The 24,169-nt window shown below is 43.9% G+C and overlaps 1 protein-coding gene across 1 annotated transcript in view; it reads left to right on the top strand.

The window, feature by feature from the left end:
* CLSPN (claspin) overlaps positions 1 to 15,841 on the top strand; it is a 29,086-nt gene extending 13,245 nt beyond the window's left edge. Inside the window, exons 10-25 of the mRNA XM_036851386.1 lie at positions 1,610 to 1,848; positions 2,796 to 2,974; positions 3,076 to 3,140; positions 4,055 to 4,254; positions 4,860 to 5,014; positions 6,351 to 6,577; positions 7,156 to 7,267; positions 8,580 to 8,655; positions 8,900 to 9,003; positions 11,919 to 12,083; positions 12,195 to 12,316; positions 12,565 to 12,692; positions 13,020 to 13,125; positions 13,721 to 13,803; positions 14,060 to 14,221; positions 14,535 to 15,841. Of these exons, the coding sequence (XP_036707281.1) occupies positions 1,610 to 1,848; positions 2,796 to 2,974; positions 3,076 to 3,140; positions 4,055 to 4,254; positions 4,860 to 5,014; positions 6,351 to 6,577; positions 7,156 to 7,267; positions 8,580 to 8,655; positions 8,900 to 9,003; positions 11,919 to 12,083; positions 12,195 to 12,316; positions 12,565 to 12,692; positions 13,020 to 13,125; positions 13,721 to 13,803; positions 14,060 to 14,221; positions 14,535 to 14,645 (2,234 nt within the window). The 3' untranslated portion in view covers positions 14,646 to 15,841. The remainder of the gene's footprint in view (positions 1 to 1,609; positions 1,849 to 2,795; positions 2,975 to 3,075; positions 3,141 to 4,054; positions 4,255 to 4,859; positions 5,015 to 6,350; positions 6,578 to 7,155; positions 7,268 to 8,579; positions 8,656 to 8,899; positions 9,004 to 11,918; positions 12,084 to 12,194; positions 12,317 to 12,564; positions 12,693 to 13,019; positions 13,126 to 13,720; positions 13,804 to 14,059; positions 14,222 to 14,534) is intronic.
* The last annotated feature ends 8,328 nt before the right edge of the window (positions 15,842 to 24,169 follow it).

Below are 24,169 nucleotides of genomic sequence, written 5' to 3'. Positions count from 1 at the left end.
CACATAGAAAAAAATTAAAACACTGAGGAAAAGGTATAAAATGAAAAATTAGTCTTCCCAAAGGCAACTTAACCATTTCTTGTGTGTTCTGGGAAAATTCATATGCATATGCCATTGTGTGTGTGTGTGTGTGTGTGTGTGTGTGAGTGAGAGTGAGAGAGAGGGAGAGACACTGAACACTTATACTCTCTGCCAGGCACTGCTCTAGGTGCTTTACAGTAAATAACATTAGTGTCCTTATTTTATATGTGAAGAAACTGATATACAAAGCATTTAAACAACTTGCTCAAATTTATATAACTAGTAAGTAGTAGAGCTAGCAGCCTAATCCAGACCACCTAACTCAAGAGTTCAGATACACATATTGCTTTGGGGGCTTTTTTTTTTTTAACAGCTGCGTGATATTCCATTGTGCAAGTATAACATGATTTGTTTAACCATACTCCTATTAATGGACATTGTGTTTGTTTCAGTTTTGGTATTTCATACAATATTGTGTCCTAGTATCAGATATATGTTAGTAAATTTTGATGCAAAATTCCTTACAGTGGAATCAGTGAGCCAAAAAAAAAAAAAATATATATATATATATATATATATCATCCCATTGTCCTTCAAAATAGTTGCACCGATTTACACTCTGAATAACAGTGTATAAGAGTTCCTGTTTCTTCCAGTTAATAACGGATATTATCAAGCCTTCGAATTTTTGCCAAATATATAAAAAATGGTATCTCATTATTTTGATTTGTATTTCTAATGAGAAGTGATGTTAAGCATTTTTTTTTATTAGGCATCAATTTTATACACATCAGTGTATACATGTCTAAGCATTATTTTTTAAAATAATTTTTAATTTTATTTTTGGCTGCATTGGGTCTTTGTTGCTGTGCTCAGGCTTTCTCTAGTTGCGGCGAGCGGGGGCTACTCTTCATTGCGGTGCATGGGCTTCTCATTGCGGTGGCTTCTCTTGTTGCAGAGCACGGGCTCTAGGTGCATGGGCTTCAGTAGTCGTGGCCTGCGGGCTCAGTAGCTGTGGCTTGCGGGCTTAGTTGCTCTGCGGCATGTGGGATCTTCCTGGACCAAGGCTCGAACCTGTGTCCCCTGCATTGGGAGGCGGATTCTTAACCACTGCACCACCAGGGAAGCCCTTAAGCATTATTTTTAATTTTATTTACAATATATGTTCATTTTTCTGTGAACTACCAGTTCATATCGTTTGCCCATTTTACTCTTGAGTTGTTTCTCTTTTTCTTTAATGTGGATAAATTTATCAATATTTTCCTTCATGGCTTCTGAACCAGAGACTCTTGAAGGCCCACTCCCCCCCACCCATCTTTTATTTTTTTACCCTTTTAAATAATAATTTTATAATCTCTGTAATATATTATCCCAGGGTATAGAACATAATTATGGAAGTTATCTCCTACATTCAATTCATGATATTCTCCATTTGTTAAGGTAACAAAAGCCTAGACTCCTAAGGTCTCTGATTTTCCTTTTGGGATGTGTCTAGAACACCTCTGGAGTTGCCTAAAGTGGACACTTGTGTTGTTGTAGTGTGTAGTTGGTCATTACGTCTAAAGCATCTCTTCATATTTCTGTTCAGGGGAAAAGCTTCAGGTGCTGAAAGCTAAGCTGCAAGAAGCAATGAAACTCCGAAGGTCTGAGGAACGCCAAAAGCGCCAAGCATTACTCAAGTTAGATAATGAAGATGGATTTGAAGAAGAGGAGGAGGAGGAAGAAATGACGGATCAGTCCGAGGAAGATGGAGAAGAGGAGGGAGAGGAAGCTTTGGAGGAAGAAGAGGCGAAAGAGGAGGAAGAGGAGGAAGAAGGCAATCAGGAGGTTTCTGGCAATTATGTGATTTCGTTACTAGGTCATGATGAATAAGGAAGAGAGAAAAATCAGATTTGAGTAAGAATATAATGAGCATGTTCAATTGTATAAGAGATTTCAGGGGCAGAGATAAATGTAGCTCATATGTACTTAAATATTAGTGCTTTCAGTCCTTTCAGCACCACGGAACACCTGCAGTTCACAGAGCCATAGCCTTGGCTCCTACCTGTTGGTTTACATATTGCGCTATCATGCTAATATCGAAATGGCTTTGTATTAATAGAGACTTTTATCTTTGTTGTTCATTTAGGTTTCTCTATTGACAATAAAAAGTACTTTTAACCTTGGCCAGGTTGTGGTCTGGAATAAATTCTCAGACAGGCCGAGACCTTCCTGAGTTAATTTCATTCTTTGTTGAGGAAGGTATTTGTAGAAGGGCCTCTTGCCCTTTTTCTATAGTATTGTTTTCCACCTAGATAAGACAGATGATGATAGGATTTTTGGTATTAGAAAAAAGAAATCATCCTTGTTTGAACACTGGAGTTATTTAAAAGAACTGGTTAATGTTTAACCCTGGGTAAAGGAAGAGGAAAGCCGTGGCTGAACTGTGCAGGATGTCATAGTTTGTGGTTGGCTGGAAGTCAGTAGTTGTCCTGCAATCTCAGGCTAATCATGTAACCTCTCATTGACTCAATAACATGATAATCCGGTTCTTTCATGATCTTGTGGCAGTTTGGGGAGGGTAAAGGTAAAGTAACATAAGTATAAAAGAGCTTTAGAAGTGTCAGCGTAAATTGTGTTAATGATAATGGTTAGACCGAGCTTCCTTCAGGTTTACCTTTTCAGATTTAAGATGTGACTTGTAACTAAGCAGCCATATTTCAGGCTGACAGTGTGTTTGCTTTTAAATTTTTTGACTTGTATTATTCTGTTTTTGGGTTGTGTGATTGGTAAAGATTGCAGAATTCCTTCTCGGTAGTGAAGAAATAGAAACCAAAGATGAGAAAGAAATGGATAAAGAAAACAATGATGGCAATGGTGAAATTGGCAAGTCAGTTGGCCTCCTCTCTGTCCCCAAGCCTCTCTTGTCAGATTCTACCTTCCTTCTATTTAAGGACAACTCTTCCAAGATGGGGTAAGTAATTCTCTCTAAGGAAAGATAAGATTCCCTGGTATTTGCCCCTCTAGTAAGAAGCAGAAACAGATACTCAAACAATTTACCTTCTTATTTTGTAGTTACTCTGCTAGTGAAGAAAAATCAGAAATAGATGAAAACTCAGGCAAAAGACCTAACAAACTAGGTAAGTAGTGACTCTTTCGCAGAACGTGACTTTTCTCTGATCCTCCAGCTTTGACACTTAAGGACTACAATTCCTTAAGGTTCCATTTTTTGGAACCCTAGTGGACTTTTCCCAGTCTTAACTGTGGCAATGACAGGAATTTATGAATTAGAATATTTTTCTTGGTCCAGTTTTTGAAAACTTAAATGCAGTTTCTTTACAGTTGACCATGAGCATGTAATAGGTCCTTAGTGAGTATGTGTTGATTGAACGAAACATGAAACATTTCTATCATATGTAGATCAAAGGAAGATGTGTAAGTGATTGGATAATGGAGAGAGTGATCACAGGCATTAGGCAGAAAGACAGGAACTTTCAGGTGTCACTTAGCTCACAGTGATAAACCCTGATTATATAATGTTATCTTAGTACCATAATTGACCTTTTTTTAAAAAAAAAATTATTTGTTTTATTTATTTATTTTTGGCTGTGTTGGGTCTTCGTTGCTGTATGCGGGCTTTCTCTAGTTGCGGTGAATTGGGGGCTACTCTTCATTGCGGTGCGCGGGCTTCTCATTGCGGTGGCTTCTCTTGTTGCGGAGCACAGGCTCTAGGCACGCGGGCTTCAGTAGTTGTGGCTCGCGGGCTCTAGAGCGCAGGCTCAGTAGTTGTGGCGCACGGGCTTAGTTGCTCCGCGGCATGTGGGGTCTTCCCGGACCGGGGCTCGAACCCGTGTCCCCTGCATTGGCAGGCGGATTCTTAACCACTGCGCCACCAGGGAAGCCCCCGTAATTAACCTTTAATGTAATGTTTTGGAACCTGTAACTTGAGAGGTTTGCCAATGGGTCTTACCTGACAGTTTCATTCTCAACTCTTTTTCCTAAACAAATCTAACTTGTTTCTGGAATCATGCACTTAAAAGTTATTTTTCTTTAGATGAAGATGATTCATGCTCATTACTGACAAAGGAGAGCAGCCATAATAGCAGCTTTGAGCTGATAGGCTCCACAATTCCATCCTATCAGCCTTGCAACAGACAAACAGGCCGTGGGGCCAGTCTTTTCCCTACAGCAGGAGGATTCAGATCTCCTTCCCCTGGACTATTTCGAGCCAGTTTGGTCAGCTCAGCTTCTAAGGTAAGATGGCAGTGGTTTTCTAATCTCCTTCCGCTTTTGCTTCCCACATTGCTAAGTAAAGTGTGTCCAAGCCAACAACTCCCACCACATTGTGTATGTTTAGTTTAAAAAATCCACCCCTTTGTGTATTTTTATATATATATAAATTTATTTTATTTATTTATTTTTGGCTGCGTTGGGTCTTTGTTGCTGCACGCGGGCTTTCTCTAGTTGTGGGGAACGGGGGCTACTCTTTGTTGCGGTGCATGGGCTCTAGGCGCGCGGGCTTCAGTAGTTGTGGCGCACGGGCTTAGTTGCTCCGCGGCATGTGGGATCTGCCCAGCCCAGAGCTCGAACCCGTATCCCCTGCATTGGCAGGCGGATTCTTAACCACTGCGCCACCAAGGAAGTCCCCCGCTTTGTGTATTAAAAACAAGACTCATCCAAGGTTTTTACTTTCTTGAAGATATTTTTCTTTATGCTCCTCTTGGCTATGCATTGTCCTCCTCAACTGCAATTGCCTGAGAGTAGATTAAATTTTACAAATAGCAACTTCTGTTGTTGTCATGACAGTGAATGACATTTGTAAAATGTTTTGTTTTTGTTTGGTTTTGTTTTGGTGCCAGAGTTCAGGAAAGCTGTCTGAGCCTTCACTTCCCATAGAGGATTCCCAGGATCTGTATAACGCCTCCCCAGAGCCTAAGACACTTTTCCTAGGAGCAGGAGACTTCCAGTTCTGTTTAGAAGATGACACTCAGAGCCAACTGTTGGATGCAGATGGGTAGGTAGTTTTATGTTTCTGTGGGTGGATGGTGCTGGGTACTGCTTAATTTTGTTTAAAAATAAAGTGAGCTTCTGTCGCTCCATCTGTGCTTTCTCTTCTGAGAAAGAGAGGTGAACAGACCATTAGTATTACATTCCACACGTTTGAACAAAGTCTGTCTAGAAAATTAAAAGTAAATAGCCTTGGGCTTCCCTGGTGGCGCAGTGGTTAAGAATCTGCCTGCCAATGCAGTGGACACGGGTTTGAGCCCTGGTCCGGGAAGATCCCACATGCCGTAGAGCAACTAAGCCCGTGCGCACAACTACTGAGCCTGCGCTGTAGACCCCGCGAGCCACAACTACTGAAGCCCGGGCGCCTAGAGCCCGTGCTCCGCAACAAGAGAAGCCACTGCAATGAGAAGCCCGCACACCGCAACGAAGAGTAGCCCCCGCTCGCCACAACTAGAGAAAGCCCACGCACAGCAATGAAGACCCAACGCAGCCAAAAATAAATAAATAAATAAATAAATACATTTATTAAAAAGAAAAAAAAAAAGTAAATAGCCTTGCTAGCATTCTGATCCTTCAATTTCTGCATTGTTTGACATGCATAGCTCTTATAAGGTCATCAGATTTCTCTGCATCCATCCTACTATGTTAGGATTGTTGGATGGGATTGAGAATTGACACTTCTGTGGCACATTACATGGCCATAACACCCAGCCCTACTCTAGCACCATTTGAAGCCAAAAATTATCCTTTACCCTTCACCTTTTTTTTTAGAATTGGCTTTTTTAAAAAAATAAATTTATTTATCTTTTTAATTTTGGCTGCATTGTGTCTTCGTTGCTGTGCATGGGCTTTCTCTAGTTGCGGCAAGTGGGGACTACTCTTCGTTGTGGTGGCTTCTCTTGTTGCGGAGCACGGGCTCTAGGTGCGCGGGCTTCAGTAGTTGTGGCACATGGCCTCAGTAGTTGTGGCTTGCGGGCTCAGTAGTTGTGGCTCGTGGGCTCTAGAGCGCAGGCTCAGTAGTTGTGGTGCACGGGCTTAGTTGCTCTGCAGCACGTGGGATCTTTCTGGACCAGGGCATGAACCTGTGTCCCCTGCATTGGCAGGCAGGTTCTTAACCACTGTGCCACCAGGGAAGTCCCATACCCTTTACCTTTTGAATAGCCTTTATTCTTTCATAAACTTCCCCCTCCCTCTTTAGATTGTCACAGGCTAAAGTGTGACACTCTTGTCTTCTGGTTCAGGATTCAGCTTCTAACTTTGGTACTGGAAATGAGTTCGGGCTTTTCACCCACCACTTTGTTTTTTTCCTAGAAAATTTCTTACACTCTTCATTGGGCTTGTAGGTTCTTAAATGTTAGAAACCACAGGAATCAGTACCAAGCTTTGAAGCCTCGATTGCCATTGGCCAGTATGGATGAGAACGCCATGGACGCCAACATGGATGAGCTGCTGGATTTGTGTACAGGGAAGTTCACATCTCAGGCTGAAAAACCTCTGTCCAGGAAGAGCGACAAGAAAGAGAACATGGAGGAACTTCTGGATCTTTGTTCAGGGAAATTTACTTCTCAGGGTAATTATCCAACAGAGCGTCAGGCTCACCACAGCCAAATATCTTAAGTCAGTGTCCTTGAAAAGAAGCCCCTTACTGTCAGGTGAGAAGTTCACAGAAAACAGAGCTGTAGTAGATTCTTGAGCATAGGTTGAATTCACTGCTTAGCTCCTGACATTTAGAGCTCTTACTTTCTTAGAGTGGTGAAGTATCAACTTAAAACTGCTTTAGCTTTGGCCATATGACTTGTCATTTATGGCTAATATATGTGCAAAGCTTAGAGCAGTGTCTGCTGCATAGAAAATTTCATATAAATGCTAACTTATTACTTCCACCTGCACACCCCTTTCTACCCCTCACACCCCTGCTAGAATGTAAGCTGTTTGGGAGCTGCGATCTTTGTTTTGTTTGCCGCTGTCTCCCTGGCACCTGGCACATAGTAAGCACTAAATAAGGATTTGTTGAATGAATGAATGGTGAGCTCTGTTTGGCAAGCTTACCTTACAACTGTGTTGAGCCGGCATGTCTTCAGATGGCTGGGGAGAGAGGATAAAGCTGTCATTTCTTGGTGACAAATCTTTTTCTTCATTGTGATGTAGATGTCTCTACTCTGGCTCCATCAGAGTTAAATAAGCAGGAGAAGGAGAGCAGTCTGGGTGATCCAATGGAAGAAGCACTTGCTCTTTGCTCAGGCTCTTTCCCAACAGACAGGTGAGTCTCAGTGATTGGAGGGAACTTGGCAAGTCCGGTGTTCTGATAAAATACTGGGGTAGGTTCTCTGGGCTCAGGAATAAATGGTCATCTTAGGGGCTTCATATCCTGTCTGAGAGTCTTGCGGTCTGTTTGAGTCTCATATTTGCATAGTAAGGAAATTATAATGCTTTCATTTAGTTGGTGGGGAACAGGGTAAAAAAAGGCAAGAAAAAGCACATGAAAGTTCTCAACATCACTAATAATTAAGAAAATGCAGGGGCTTCCCTGGTGGCGCAGTGGTTGAGAATCCACCTGCCAATGCAGGGGACACAGGTTCAAGCCCTGGTCCGGGAAGATCCCTCATGCTGCGGAGCAACTAAGCCCATGTGCCACAACTACTGAGCCTGTGCTCTAGAGCCTGTGAGCCACAACTACTGAGCCTGTGTGCTGCGACTACTGGAGCCCGCGCGCCTAGAGCCCGTGCTCCACAATGAGAAGCCCGCGCACTGCAGCAAAGAGTAGCCCCTGCTCGTCGCAACTAGAGAAAACCTGTGTGCAGCAGCGAAGACCCAACACAGCCAAAAATAAAAATAAATAAAATAAATAAATTTATTTAAAAAAAAAAAAAAGAAAAGAAAATGCAAATCAAAACCATAATAAGATACTACCTCACACCCAGCAGTTATTCCACTTTTGGGTATATACACAAAAGAAGTGAGAACAGCGTCTGTTATAGATATTTGTACACCCATGTTCATTGCAGCATTATTCGTAATAGTCAAAAGGTGGAAGATCCCAAGTGGATACATACACAGTGGAATAATATTCAGCATTTAAAAAGGAAGGAAATTCTGATACATGCTACAGCATGGATGAACTGTGAGGAGATTATGCTAAGTGAAGTAAGCTAGTCACAAAAAGACAAATACTGTACGATTCCACTTACATGAGGTACTTAGAGTAGTCAAATTCATAGAGGCACAAAGTAGAAGAGTGGTTGCCAGGGATTGTGGGGAGGGAAGAATGGGGAGTTGCTATTGAAAGGGTATAGAGTTTTAGTTTTGTAAGATGAAAAGAGTTCTGGAGGTTGGTTGCATAACAATGTGAATGTACTTAACACTAATGAACTGTACACTTAAAATGGTTAAGATAGTAAACTATGTTGTGTGTATTTTATCACAATTAAAAAAATTTTTTTAAAGGCAAGATATCTCGTTTCCTGTTTCTTGAAGAGATTGTTGGTGCTATAAAATATTTTCAATTCCTAAGTTGGCTGACTGCTTGTAGTTTGCCTTCAACTTGTTTATTGATTTGTTGATTTGCATTTTAGGGAAGAAGAAGGTGAAGAGGAGGAATTTGGAGACTTTCAGCTTGTCCCAAATGATAATGAGTTTGATAGTGATGAGGTGAGTTTGAAGGGGACAGAGTAATCACAACTGAACTCCATGTATTGCTGCTGTGTTTGCTTGTTTTTTTTTTGTTTTTTTTTGCTTGTTTTGTAGTTTGAGTTCTTGAGAATTCTGTTTGGCATGTTATCAGAAGCAATTTCCTAGAATGAAATGTTTGGGCAGAAGTTTATAAATTCCTGTCTTAGTTGAGGACACATTTTATTCTGTGTAACTTTGCATGTGATACTATATGATTTTGCAGGATGAACACAGTGACTCTGACAATGAAGACCCGGCCCTAGAAGACCATGAAGATAATGATGAGGAAGACCTCCTGCAGCAATCCGAGAAGTTGAAAAGGCAAATGTAGGTGTTATGTCCCTTCCTTCAGTTGCAAGAAAGTTCTCCTGACAGTTGGGTTGTAGCTTGCTACATTTGCTGGTTCTATTTTTGCTTTTTGTGGTTAACACAGATTGAATAAAATCCATTTACGTGATATCTTGAGTATTCAAAGATGGTCACGTCCTCCTCAAGTGATCTCTATACTAAACATCCCTAGTTCTTCAGCTGTTTCTCACGTGACATTGCTTCCAGACTCTTCACATGTATGGATACTCTCTTTATCTTCAGGTGTGGTCTGACTTCCGCTCTATATAGTGGTACAACCACATCCCTTGTTCTGGTTGCATACTACTTATAAAGTAACCAAAGAGCATAAGAGCTGAGTCACTGTAGATCCTGAGGATCTAGTAGATGACTAAATTCCCCATGTCTTTTTTCCTATGAATTACTGTCATTCCAGGTTTTCCTCATCCTAGTCTCAGGCAAATGACCCCCCTTTATTTTTTTAATATTTTGTTGTCGTTTTTTTTTTTTTTATAGTGATTTTTTTTTTCATTTTATTTTATTTTTTTGTAAATTTATTTATTTATTTTTGACTGCATTGGGTCTTCGTTGCTGCATGTGGGCTTTCTCTAGTTGCGGCCAGCAGGGGCCACCCCTCATTGTGGTGCACGGGCTTCTCACTGCGGTGGCTTCCCTTGCTGTGGAGCACAGGTTCCAGGTGCACGGGCTCAGCAGTTGTGGCACGTGGGCTCAATAGTCGTGGTGCACGGGCTCAGTTGCTCCACGGCATGTGGGCTCCTCCCCGACCAGGGCTCGAACCCGTGTCCCTGCACTGGCAGGCGGATTCTAAACCACTGCGCCACCAGGGAAGTCCCTTTGTTGTCGTTTTGATCATGAAAGTAAGCCATTTATTTTGGAATATTTCAAAGAATACAGAAAGACATAAATAAAAAGTCATCCAGGAACTTCCCTGGTGGTGCAGTGGTTAAGAATCCACCTGCCAATGCAGGGGACACAGGTTCGATCCCTGGTCCGGGACAATCCCACATGCTGCGGAGCAACTGAGCCTGTGTGCCACAACTACTGAGCCTGTACTCTAGAGCCCGAGAGCCACAACTACTGAGCCCAAGTGCTGCAACTACTGAAGCCCGCATGCCTAGAGCCCGTGCTCTGCAACAAGAGAAGCCACTGCAAAGAGAAGCCCGCGCACAACAACAAAGAGTAACCCCTGCTCACCGCAACTAGAGAAAGCCCGCTTGCAGCAACGAAGACCCAAAGCAGCCAAAAAAAAAAAAAGTCATCCATGTCCACCGTCCAGGATATTTGTGAAAGTGGTGGTGGTGGTTATTATTACCTCATAACTTTTTTTCAGGCATATATTTTTATGTGGTTGAGATCTGTACAATTTTTTTTTAAATTTATTTATTTTATTTATTTTATTTTTGGCTGTGTTGGGTCTTCTTTGCTGCACATGGGCTTTCTCTAATTGCGGCAAGTGGGGGCTAATTTCGTTGCATTGCGCAGGCTTCTCGTTGTGGTGGCTTCTCTCGTTGCGGAGCACAGGCTCTAGACGCATGGGCTTCAGTAGCACGCCGGCTTCAGTAGTTGTGGCTCGCAGGCTCTAGAGTGCAGGCTCAGGAGTTGTGGCGCACGGGCTTAATTGCTCTGCGGCATGTGGGATCTTCCCGGACCAGGGCTCGAACCCGTGTCCCCTGCATTGGCAGGCAGATTCTTAACCATTGCGCCACCAGGGAAGCCCTGTACAATTTTTTTTGTATGTACAATTTTGTATCTTGCTTTTTTTTCCTGCTTACCATATCTGTAAGCCTTTTTCCTTGATATTGAAGGTTTTATAAAAACCATTTTAATAGGTATTCCACATTTTATTATTTGTGGATGACTTTTGGAATTCAAATATAGGACATCATATTGATCCTTATTAGATTTATTTTGTTGTTTTTAGCCCATCATTCCATTCTATTGAGATCAGTTTGGGCTTCTAATTTGTCACCTGTCAAATTAACTATTCATACAGCTTTGGGCCATCTATAGATTTTTTTCCTAAGGCAATGGTTCTTAAACCTTATTTAACTATAGAGTCCTTTGTTCAAATGAAATCTTATAAAGAATGGCAGCTAAAAATTGAACTGCTCAAAGAGGGTAGATGGGAAGATTGAGAAGCTTAGTGGCTATTGGCCCCTGAAGGAATTCTTCAGGAACCCTAGGAGTTAGAGGAACTCAGCTTTAAAATAATAATGGAAGTCTTTGATAAAAAATCAGCCTTCAGAAAGCCATCAAGCTTCTGCCACTCATGACCATAGGTGACAGCACTTTGAACTCAGATGACAGCAGATTTGTTCTCGATGTGAGCTGAAGTCAGAAAAACTAACTTGTAGTGGTTTTGATTACTAGTAACTCTGAGCTTCAGTCATACCTCTAATTTGAGGGTCAAGATTTGGCAGGCTGTAAGAAGACCCCAGTCTATTACCTTTCCATACTATACTATCTCTAGTCTGTCTCCTGAAGCTGGTAAGCTTAAATAGAAGACAAAATAGTTTGAACCTTCTGGCAGGTATGTCCCAAATATATAGAGGAGATTGAGAGTTCTGGGTTTAGAGTCACCAGCCTAGGATGAATCCAGGCTCAGCTGCCTCCCAGCTATGTGACCATTGGTAAGTTGTTTACTCTCTGAGTCTTAGTTCCTTCAACTGAAAATTGAAGGGAATAATAATACCCCTCCCTGAGATAACGCAGTAATGCTCCAAAGCACAGTTATTGGCACACAGTATATATTAAATAATAGACTTTTAAGTATTATCAAACTGTATTATTATTATTAATTTAATCTTATTGTTATTAGAGATGGCTCTGTGTTCTGCTTTTCTCATTGCTGTGTGTATATTCATTGTTGTATTTTCTAATTTTCAATTTTCCAGGAGATTAAAGAAATACCTGGAGGATGAGGCAGAGGTGTCAGGGAGTGACGTGGGAAGTGAAGATGAGTATGATGGGGAAGAGCTTGATGAATATGAAGAGGATGTAATTGATGAATTACTTCCTTCTGATGAGGAACTGCACAGTCAAATCAAGAAAATACACATGTCAGTATCCCAGCAAGCCCTTCTGAATAATGAATGGGGTATGTCTTAAGGCAGGCCCTATAACCAGCCAGAGGGGTCCTGGTTTTGAACACCATATTTCTCCTGTTGTAGGAAAACAATGTTGGATGATGATAAGCGACAGTTACGTTTGTACCAAGAAAGGTACCTTGCTGATGGGGACCTGCACAGTGATGGTCCTGGACGAATGAGGAAATTCCGATGGAAAAACATAGGTATTTTGATTGTTGCCTTTAGAAGCAGATGGTACAAGTTCCATGTTTGTCCAGTTTAAGACAGCAAGAGGAAATCAAAACTATAGCAGGCAGCTGTGGAGGACCTTGCCTTGACCTTTATTTTCTATTAATGGATAGGAAAAGCTTGTGTCAATATATTGTAAATGAAAAGGGTTCACTTGTGTCTGTTGAGACACCCTCTCTTGTGGGGATTGCAGAATGCTAATAGCCTTAACTCTTTGCTTTAGATGATGCTTCCCAGATGGACTTGTTCCACAGAGACTCTGATGATGATCAGACTGAAGAACAGCTTGATGAGACGGAAGCCAGATGGAGGAAGGAGCGAATTGAACGAGAGCAGTGGCTTCGGGACCAGGTAGGAAGCCTGCAAGAAATTCTCCTATTCCAACCCTACTTATGAGGGTCACTCCGTCACCCAGCTTGTCATGATAGTCGTCAAAATCTTGGGCAATATATTGCTGTCCCTTTTAATCCTTGAATTATCTTTTGTGCTTTGAGAAGGTTACCATGGGCAGTTCTAGTCATGTTTTTGTCCAAAATCCTTTTTTTTTTTTGTCTAAAGCAACAAAGAGTTGCAAAAAAGGAAAACAAATGCTGTCCCAAGTACTCTAGCTTCCAGGCTATACTAATTATTTGGGGGAGCTGTGGGCTTCTGTTAATGCTGTCTGATTTTTGTTTTCAGGCACAGCAGGGGAAAATTGCAGCTGAAGAAGAAGAGGAGATTGGGGAAGATAGTCAGTTTATGATGCTGGCCAAGAAAGTTACAGCCAAAGCTCTGCAGAAGAATGGTGAGCTCTTAGTCCTCCTCAGGGTCTAGCCTCCTGGATTGTTAGTGCTGGAGCCTTAGAGGTGACTCCAGCCTTCAGGGGCTGTTGCAGCTTACTCATGGGCCGGTGTCTAATGTTATCTTAAAGAGGTCCCTCAGATGGGGAGAGACAGTATTCTTTCCATCTTAGACTATTGGGCAGTCGACATTGTGATTGTGAGTATGTGTAGCTGGTTTTGCTTTATGTTCTAAGGCAGCTCAGAGGAGTGAATTCTGGCTTCTTTATTCAGTTGCCCAGGATTATATACTTAAGTGTTAGAGCTGGAATTTGAACCCAGATATGCCTAACCCCAGAGCTGAAGCTCTTAAACACTCCTTAACACTCTTACCACTCTTGTTTTTTCTTATTATTACTGTTAATTAGACAATAAGTTCAGCTGAGTTGTCTGTCTTCTCTTAAGCCACTTAACTGTACTTTCAAGTCATGATTATAAAATAATCAGAGCTCCTATGGCTTTAGTTTATTGGTTTAGTTAAAGGCTTGTTAGCTTGTTTAGATTTAAAAGTAATTCCACGCAGCTTTGTCCAGAACAAGCCTCTCTGTCTTTTCTTTTCAGTCAGTCGCACTGTGGTTATTCAAGAATCAGAGTCTTTATTCAGAAATCCTTTTGAAGCCACCAAACCGGGAAGTGACAACCAGGTTGGTTGGGGACCTTGTTAGCCTGATGTCATGATCTTCAGTGTTACAAAGGCCCGGGTCAAGTTAAGGGAATGCTCTTTCATTAGGGGAGGGAGGTGGCTGCAAGAAATGGAAGTAGATGTCAAAGGAGCCTACCATTTCTTTTCTACTTGAGCAGGGTAGGACTGTGTCCCCTCAATACCTGGTGGAGGCAGGGAGGAGCTGACTTCTCATTCTTCCCTTGGCACTTGGAATTTGATGACTCTTCTTTCCTCAGCTGAAGATGGGCTCACTGCTAAACCAGCCCAAAGCTGTGCTTCAGAAACTGGCTGCCCTGTCTGACCTCAACCCTAGTGCTCCCCGAAATTCAAGAAAGTTTGTCTTCCACACACTTTCTCCTGTCAAGGCTGAGGCAGCAAAGGAATCATCTAAGCCTCGGGTAGGGAATTTGAGAACTGATTTGGTGACTCTCCACAGCAGAGTGAATGAATGAATGAATGAATTGAATTGAATTGAAAATATATATATATATTTCTGGCTTAAAGGCTTAAATGCTGCAGTGTTAATCTTGCACTACCAATAAGGTACAAGGGGATTGCTACCTGCAGTAAGTAATCAGCTTTGAAACTTGCCTGGAAAATTTCTATTTCTTTTTTCTAATGATCTGTGATTTAACTATGAGCTGCTTAAGAGCTAATTGAAGCTAAGTACTTGTATGAAGGTCTTGAGTTGGCTCTTTCTCTGCTCTCTAGGTAAGGAGAAGGGGTCCATCTTTAATGACATCCCCTTTACCTAAGCGCCTCAAAACAGATGATAGCACTTCAGGATCGAAGCAAAGCATCTTCAGATACTTGGAAAGCTAACACCACAAGGGCACCAGCACCTGTGTTGAGACTTCGTTGAGAAGCTTCTGGCAATGAAGGTTGGCATCGATGCTCATGTGGATGATCCCCCCTTCCTTCATAATCAGTGCATTAAGATTGAGGACAGAGATTCCAGTTCTTTCCACTGCATGGCTCTGGACATCTCTCCTAGTATTACTTCCTGGGTTCGCCACTAACTTAATTCTTCAGTGTTTACAACATCAACTTATGGGATACCTGGGTGTCCTCCATTAAATATTTGACATTTTATCCTAGCAGCTTCCTGGGTTGATAACTTTTGGTGAAAGGGGTGGTTGGAGGAAGAAAAAGTGCGGCATGACAGAAAATTACAGACAGCAGTGAACGTCAAAACTGGGATGACTCCTTCACACCCCTATGATCTGCACCATGGTGACCAGGACTCAGTGAAAGAGAGACTTCTTAGAGGACCTAGGAATCGACAGATGGGCTGTTTTATTAGTTTTGCCCCTTCCATTTTCTTTTATGCCTTTTCCCAATGCAGTCTCAAATTTCCAATTAACCTGTGCTTCCTTTATAATAAGGACTCAAACTGGTACCCAAGTCAGAAAGAGCAACTTTTCTGGAGTATGAGGATGAAGATAAAAGGTTACATCCTGTGTCCATCGACATTAGATATTCCATGGGGCAGAGAGCTCTCTCTTAGGACTAAATTTTCTATTTGAAGCACTGTTGCTCAAGGACCTTCCTTCTCATTCTGACTGGAAGAGTTATATATAATCATTATTTATTGCATTAACTGGGTTGAGTACATTGCCCTGAGCAGAGGACAGTTTAATACTTCATTACTTATTTTGAGAAAAGATCATCATAGAGTTTCATCAAAATATTGTTAGGATTGCCACCACTCCCAATTTTCCCTGAACTACCATGCGGCTGTCAGAGTTTCAGACAGATTTTTTTTTTTTTCCTCTCAGAACCAAGTGTCACTGCTGCTTTGGAAAAACATTCCATGTAAATGGAGTGTTTACTGTCAGGAGCTGGACTTGGGAAGCTGGATGAACTGTGCCAGTTTTTCACTGGCAGATAAGGAATACCAATTTAACTGGTGGAATTAGGACATAGGTTTTCTACAGTTGTTTGTAATATGCAAGATGCTGATTTTGATGGAATTTACATTTGTATATTTGTAATCTTGTAATGGTGAAAATGTATATAAAGATGTTTTAATATGTATGTAGTTTTTCAATAAATCCCAATGCCTTGAAGGCAGGATTTGCTGTCCAGATTGAATGCTCATTCTTAGGTCAGAGCCTGTCTAATGTTGAGCATTTTGTTTTCAGGGTATCTGTCTCTCAGGGGAGGCCTCTGGGCCTGGAGTGAGAGGCTGCTGCCATTGTCCCCTCACTGTCTTCTCAACTCTGGTGAATTGATCGCATTAACTAACCAAGTGGTTTGGGTTCAGTGCAGGTGAGGAGAGTTTACATAAATGGTGCCTGTTGTTATAGCCCTTTGATTGGCAGACGTGGGTCCAAGGTGAGCATTATTGCCCCTCCCTTTGAGCTCTCTAAACAGTGGCCAAGGCTAGGCAGCCCTTTCTAGGCAATAGAGAACTAGGGAGGAGGGCTGGATATTTCTCCCCTTTTGCTTTCCCATATCCTCTTTTGGCAGGGAGAGATGGAGAAGAGTATTAGGATTGACCACTAAGGATAAGAAAATCAGTGCCTGAGAAATCTAGGGAGCAAAGGGTTTCTATTCTAGGCTCCAGAAAGAAAGCACTCTTTGGAGAAAGAAAAGTTGTCTTAAGCTCTGGGTCGCTTTTCGCCATGTCACTGTAGCTGTCAGAAGGCAAGCTAAGCCTTGGTAATAAGATTGAAGTGGAGAGTCGGGACCTGACCATATGACCTGTGCCCAGAGCACTCAGCCTCCAGCTTCAGCTCCATTCTAGTGAAACTGAAGCCCAGGGCCTGTGCTGTGGCTCCTGCTAGGACTCAGCTTCACTAGCTTGGAAATCATCTGCTTGGAGGGATGAGAGCACCTGAGCCTGGGAGATGAGGGTGCTCAGTGTCAGTCCTTTCACCTCCTCTGTGTTCCACACGCTGGGATAGGGACACGTGGTATTTACTTGATTTAAACAATTCAGTCCACAGCTGCACAAACCATACTAGGGTCTCTTCCATAAAGCATCAGGTTATACTCACCAAAGCGCTGTAGAGACAAGGCACTCAGCTTCCTGTGCAAATTCTCAACTGCCTCTCTACAAACTTTACCCCACTTTGAGAATCTCTAATGGCTCAATGTGAGTGTTTCAGGGTTTTATCTCCCAGAGATAGATCTAATATCTCTTGGGGCTTCCTGTCCCGAGGCTTGTACACCTCAGAATAGGGGAGAGTATTTCTGGGAGGAATATTGTCATGATGCTCTCTGATGGTATCCCTGAGATGGCATTATATCTTCTACCTTTGTGTCCTACTCACTGCCTGGCACATGGTCTGGAATGTGGAATTGCCCAGTAAAAGGTGAATGAAAAATACCAAACCTTTCAGAGCCTCCATTTATATCTATAAAATGAGGATAATCATTCATGCCTGTCTCAGAGTTGCTGTGAGGCTTGTTGGAAGATGTATGTGGATGCATCATGTCGAACACTACTCTGCAAGCGTATGGATTTGCCAATATTACAACTGCATCATGTTTTGGGGACCACTCCTCAAAGGCCTGTTGTCTCATAAGCATCTCAAACTTGACATCTTTAAAAATGTGATGTTCCTTCTCTAAAAACCTGCTCTTCCTCCTGTGTTTCCCATTTCAGTAAAAGGTACCTCCACGTACCCAGTCACTCAGGCTGGAAACCCAAAGGACATTCTCAACCCCTCCTTCCTTACTCCCATAATCAAGCAATCTCTAAGTCTTATTTCTACTTCCAGATTGCATCTTGAATCACCTCTATAGCCGATGCCCTAATCCAGGATTCCATAATTTCTTGCCAGGGTGTTGGCAGTAGCCCCCCGATCTCCCCACTCCTATTTTTGCTTCCTTTCCATCCAATCTGTGCACAGCAGCCAAAGGGCGACATTTGCATAATTAAATCGGAGGATGCCACTCCCTCACTCAAAACCTTTCTGTCTTCCAGTGCACTCAGGATTAAGTTCAAACTACAAGACCCTCCATGATATAGTTGTGCCTCCCAACCTCCTATCATCCACTGTTCTCCATTCACATTACACAAAGCTTCAGAGCCTTTCCCCCCCTTTTTTTCAAATGGACTTCTTTCTTTTTTTTTTAAATTTTATTTATTTTTTATTTATTTATCTTTTGGCTGCATCGGGTGTTAGTTGCGGCATGTGGGATCTTTTGTTGGGGCATGTGGGCTTCTCTCTAGTTGCGGCACTCAGGCTTCTCTCTAGTTGTGGCGTATGGGATCTTTCATTGCAGCGCTTGGGCTCTTCACTGCAGCACGCGGGCTTCTCTCTAGTTGCGGTGCGAGGGCTCTAGAGCGCACGGGCTTAGTTGCCCCGCAGCATGTGGGATCTTAGTTCTCCGACCAGGGCTTGAACCCGCATCCCCTGCATTGGAAGGTGGATTCTTAACCACTGGACCACCAGGGAAGTCCTCCCTTCATTTTAGAAGGAACCACAGTCTGGTATTCTTGATGGCTGGTGGGGTAGAGGTGGGGGTGAAGAGGCAGCTCCCAGCTCCAGGCTGGAGAATCACTGGGCCCAATCTAAGGGGTGGAAGGTGCAGGGGCAGGATTGGGAGTGAGTCCTGTAGATTTTTCAGTCCCCATCTCTTTTTCTCAGAGGCCGAAGGAAGGAAAAAAGCTGACTGCCCACCCCTCTCTTTGTTTGTCTTGTCTAACTTATGTTATTTATCAAAAAGACAGGTTATTTGGAAAACCAGATGGACCCAGGCAAAAATCATCTGGGTTTTCCAAACGTGAAAAATTAGGTTCTGGGGGCCCAGGAGGAAAGGCGTATGTGTGTGTGTGTGTGTGTGTGTGTGTGTGTGTGTGTATGGTTGGGAGGGGGTGAGGAGTATTGAAAGTACTTTATGTCTCTGTAGTCAGACCTGGAAATCCCTCCATAACATCCAAGCTTTCCCCCTCCCTCTTTTTCCTTCAAGTTCTTTATGATTACAATCTAAATGAGAAAACTAAAATCTTTATATTGGTGGCTGGGAGTGCTGAAAGGTATAATTGGCCAAGAATGAGAACATGTCAGGGCTGTAGCAGAACAGCAGCCGACGGCTTTCTGTAGCTCTCCTGCCCTCGCCTCCTCCCACAGATCCATTGGGTTAGTGAGAGTGTCAGGGTACAGAGAGGTTTCTAGAGCAGAGATCTGGTCCACCTCTTGTCCCTTCAATGTTATCATCCCAAAATGATCACAGCAGTTATGGAAGTTAGACATTAGGGGAAGAACTTACCCTTTCATAACTTTGTGATGATATTATGGCCAAAGAACACTGGGGGTTAAGGGCTGTCTGTCCATTAAATATCCAGGGAAGGAGCTAGCTCTGTGGCTACAACCAGGAATTTTTAAAGCTTGTGGTTCTGTTACCTCTGGGCAGCAACATTATTAGGAAGGAACTAAAGTAGGAGGCTATGGAGGCATGACTCTTGGCTGCAATAGAGGAAATGTTCTGGCTGAAAGCATAGAGAGAGCCCTCTCTCTACATACACACATGCACACTCACAGAACAGAGCCAAGACCCTTTCTGGCCTGAAGAATCTTTGGCAGCAGCAAGAGCACTTGTCCCATTTTGAGTGTCATTTGTCACTGAGCCCTGCCCGGCCCACTCACCCATTGTCACAGTGTCATCTGACTGTGAAAGCCACTTAATAACTTGATCTCATCTGTGTAATCTGAGTTAATACTAGCACCACAGTTGTGAGGATTAAATTTGAGAAATTTGTAAAGTGTCTGCCTCCAGGTCCAGCACATAGTAAATCTCAGTGAGTGCTTGTTGAATGAATGAATCCGTGAATTGGAGCATTAAGGCTCCCTTGACCATTTCCAAAGGCCAGTGTGTAACAGCTCGAATAACAGGCTTGTGGGCTGTCCTGTGGAGCCTGGAGCCTGAGGCATGATCTAACCCTGCCATTCATGTAACACATGTTTAATGAGTATCTGTGGTATGTGGGGTAGACCCCGTGATGCACAACCCTATCCCCTTTAGTGAAGGCTTTGCTGGCCCCGCTGCAGACGGCCTTCAGTGAGGGGACGGCCTCAGCTGCAGAGAACCCCTTACCCAATGCTCACGCCCCATTCCAGCACAGCCCACATCCAGTGATGACAGGAGGGTAAAGGCCTGGCCACCTCAGCTCATTTTGGGACAATTCTAAAGGGCCCATTCTCACTTCAGAGCTCCCTGGGAGGTTGGCTGAGGCTGTCATGGACCTGTAGGGTAGTTCATCTCCTTTCCCCTCACTTCCACAAATGTTGATCCCAAGGGCACTTCTTAGGAAATATCCGGCATCCTAAACTGTCTGAGTCTGCTTCCTGGGGAATCCAGCCTATGAGTGTGCTAGTCCTGGTGGCCAAGGCTTTAGGACAGGAAAGGACAGAGACCCCTTTGCAGTTTCCAGCATTTGTTTCCAGCGTTGGAGGTGTCCATGCTGCCTTTTTATGTCCACCAGAGGGCAGCAGCAGCATAGCAACCTGTCCTCCTGAGGCTCAGTGGGGTGGGCTTGGAGGTCTTTCCCCCAGCCCCCTCCAATTTCCCACCCCTAGTACTGAGTATTAGGCAGGATCACCCTCCTAAGGGAAGAAAACTTTGGGAAACTGTCTAGGCCTTAGTTTTGTCAGTCTCAACACAGCCCCCTCCCACCCCAGTGCCAAGGCCAATCTGTCTTCCTAATGTGGACCCCATCCCCCTCCTCAGTGGGCAACCTCCTTGCCCAGGATCTCCCACCTCTCCACACTCACCATCCAAAATAGATTTGTTTTCTGTGTGACAAGGTAATTATGAGCTTGGGGATAGGAGGCCTAGGGGCCAGTCTGAGGATGGTCACTTCAGTCTGGTTCTCCCTGTTCTGCTAACATTATTGATTTTTTAGTTTTATTTATTATGATGATTTTTCTGTGTGAACTGGCTCTGATGACATGAGGTATGGAGGTAAGAGGGCAAAAGCGAATTTATTCTTGTCACAATTTAGCTTCCTAAAACCACCCACCCGACATTTTTTTTTTTTTTTTTGGTCTACTGGTTTTAGCATCTTTGCTTACCTGCCTTCATTCTGTTCCCTACTCCCCAAATTTCTCCCGATGATTCTTCCAGGAATTGGAGCCAGATGTGGCTAGAGAATGCCATTAACTTATCAGCACGCCTTTATTGCATTCCCATTACTAGTCAGTTATTTCTAGACTAAGCTCCCCAACTTCCTGCTTCTTTCTCAGCCCTTCCCCTGGGGCAGTCCTGAGACAGGCCAAGCTACGTGCTTTTTTTTTTTTTTCCCTGCAAGAGTTTCTCTGGCTGTGAAATGGGTATGAGGAAAACCTGACGAGGAAGCTTTCAGAGAGGGAGATTGAGTGGAGCCTATTCAAAGAGCGTGCCTGCCTGACCTTCAGGCTACTAAAGGCCTCCCATTGGTGTACTCTACTTCCTTACGGAGACCGGGAGGGGCAGGGTGGGACGGTGCACGGTGATTGCCTGATTGCCAAGGGAATCCGCTGAGGCCGAGGGCGATTTGTGGAGCCACGTTCCCCCAGTCTGTTTTCTCTGTGTGTGCCAGAAGAATGAATAAATCATTGTTCAGGGGTGGGATGCAGCTGCCGGGCTCCTCCCCTCGGCACATGCCCCGACTCCAGCTCCTCCATTGAGGGCTGCTGGAGCAGAGCAGTTTATACACCCAGCTCCCCAAATCCTATTGAGGCCTCCCCCCTTTGCACGAGCCACCGGCTCCAAGCCCATTCAGCCTGGCCCTTTGTGCTGGAGGTTAAGTGGTTGCATGTGGGGGGCACCCAGAAAGGACCTGTCAGTCCCTGAAAGGCTGTGCTGATAGCGTGCCCTCCTACTGATGAATGGGTGGGTGGAGGAGAGGTGGGCGGCCCGAGGGTGGGGTGGGGGAGAGGGCAGGGGGATTATCGAGTCCATGGAGGCAGCTGCTAGGAAGGGGGTGGAACAGGCACTCCCTTCTCTCATTCTCCCTTCAGATCGCCTTCTCTACCTTACTCTGTTGTGGGCTCTGGGACCTTGGATTTGGCTTCTCTGGGCTGCTGGTGGAAGAGAGGCTATTTACCATTTGGGTGCATTGGGGAGAAAGAGTCTGTACTACCTTTCAGGCTTCCAGCATCTCCAAAACACCCCTCAGTTTCTCCTTTTTCCCTTCAGGGTCAGGAGGGAGGATGCAGGGGGGCTTGGGTAGAGAAATGTATCTCCTAAGTTCATGTGGAGCAGTGCATTTGGAACTGCCCCACTGAGCTCTAAAAGCTTCCTGGGAGGCCCCTCAGGAGCTGTTCAGGGTGGATTGTTCAGGGCAGGAGAGATCTCAAACTGGGTATATTACAAAGATTTTGTTGGAAAAGGACGATTCTAAGGCTTAAGGGAAAAAAAGCCTTAAAACTTCAGATTTGATGTACCACCCCCTCATTTTACAGCTGAGAAAACAGCCATGTTGGGGGTGGAGAAGGGACACATCTTACCTAAGGTGATCACACATCAATTTCTGGATAGATTAGAGTGACACTTTACCTTTAAGAGGTGGTAGAGAAATGGATGAACAAAACAACTAGGTCACCAGCTTCCTAGGCCTTCATTTCCTGAGCTGAGCTAATTCTGGGGAATGGTTTTTTTCTGCCTTAAGGCCTCTCAGGTACTTCAAAGGTCCTCCAGGGCTCTGCCTGGCCTTAGGAGCCCAAGTAACAGTGTTCACAATTTTAATGTTATTTAACAATGTTCAAGGCATATTATCTTTATTTAACCTAAAAAGGTTAAAATGCTTTGATTTGTCCAAGTTCCCAAAGCCATGTGGGAAGTTGACAGATGATATGAGCTCAGGAAAAGAGAAGAAAGCAGGTCACAATGTAGCTTGTCCCCCAGGATTAGATGCCTGTGCTTTGTTTTGATGTGGAATCTTTGGGGGCTTCCTCAGTTATTTCCCTGCCGTTCACAGGATGAAGCCCAAGCTCCTTGGAATGCTGGTCAAGGCCTTTCACAACTGGGCCAACTTTATCCTCCAACCTCATCTCCCATCTCCATTTCCTCCCAAGCTCCAGCCACACTGGCCTCCTCTGTGTTATCTGAACACGAACACTGCATACAGTTTCCGCTGCCTTCGGCTTTCTCTTGGTGAGCTTCTATTCATCCTTCAAAACCTGGCTCAAATATCACCTCTGTGAAGCCTTTTCCTTCCCCTCTTTGGGCTCATTACTTTTGCCTTCTAGCTCTGTTGTAGGACCTATCACGTTGTATAGCCCACTCTTTTCTATTTCCCTTTCTAAACAGAGAGCTCTCCGAGGCCACCACCAATTCTGATTCTGCTCTTAATCCTCAGCACATTACCTGGCACAAAGTAGCCCTGTGTAGCTGTGTCCTGAATGTGAATAAACGAATGGGAAGGGGCAAGGTCCTTGAGATTAAAACACCTTGATCCTAGCCATCTCTTTTTTCCTGGGAGTACTGACATTGAGAAATTATCCACCTATAGAGGAACTCATGCCGGTCCTATTCCCTGAAGTAGAAATTCCTCTCAGCCTCCCTTGTCTCCTTGCCTAACATCCCAGGCCCCTAGGGCCTGGATCTGGCTACTCACTGCTAGCCAATCTTGGCTCTGACATCTGTCCGCTCACCAAGATAGCCACTCACTGCCCACTGCTAGATCTTCATGATGGGCTGGCCGTCTGCAGAGCCCTGTTCGGGCTGGTACTGTCCATCTCTGGTGATTTCTGTGTCCCTGCCAGTTAAGTCCCTGCAATCTATGTAGCTGGGTGGACTCAGACACAGACACCCCTTCACCTGGGGTGACTGATTCCCTGGCATCCTGACTGAGGAAGCCTCTGGTGACTGAAGAACAGACATCTGTATATCTGCTTTTCTGTGGTCATGGATGCTCCTGCCTTCCTGGGGGTTTTTGTTCTCCAGGCTCCCAGCTCCCTGAAAGTCATGGAGCTGCCAGGACCACTGTCTGAGCACTTACTGCATTAATTATACGTGCTAGAGTATCCCACCCAAGATTATCCTTGACTAAGAAAAGAGAAGCTACATTCTGATGCCCTTGGAATTCACTTTACCTGTCAGGTATTATGTTATTTAGAAATATCAGCTTTATAGAACAATGGAGTGACCAACTGATGACTCAGCTATGTCAGGTTATTGCATGCTGAGTATAATATAGGCTTTAGATCAACAATCAGTATATAATTCTTTGTTTTTTTGTAACCAGAATACACAGGAAGAGGTAGAGGTAGGTGCGGCATGTTATGTGATTGTACCTAAGGACTGTCTCAGAGAGTTTGCTTCCTGTCTCTGACATTCTACATTCTGCAGTTCAGGAGGTTTTAGCATCTAGGGAGAAATGTTTCTAACCAGGGAATGCAGAAAGGATTCCA

This window comes from Balaenoptera musculus, chromosome 1 (genome assembly GCF_009873245.2).
Source record: "Balaenoptera musculus isolate JJ_BM4_2016_0621 chromosome 1, mBalMus1.pri.v3, whole genome shotgun sequence".
NCBI classification, from domain to species: Eukaryota; Metazoa; Chordata; class Mammalia; order Artiodactyla; family Balaenopteridae; genus Balaenoptera; species Balaenoptera musculus.
The sequence above is the reverse complement of the archived record's forward strand: the minus strand, read 5'-3'. Positions and strand labels throughout refer to the sequence as shown.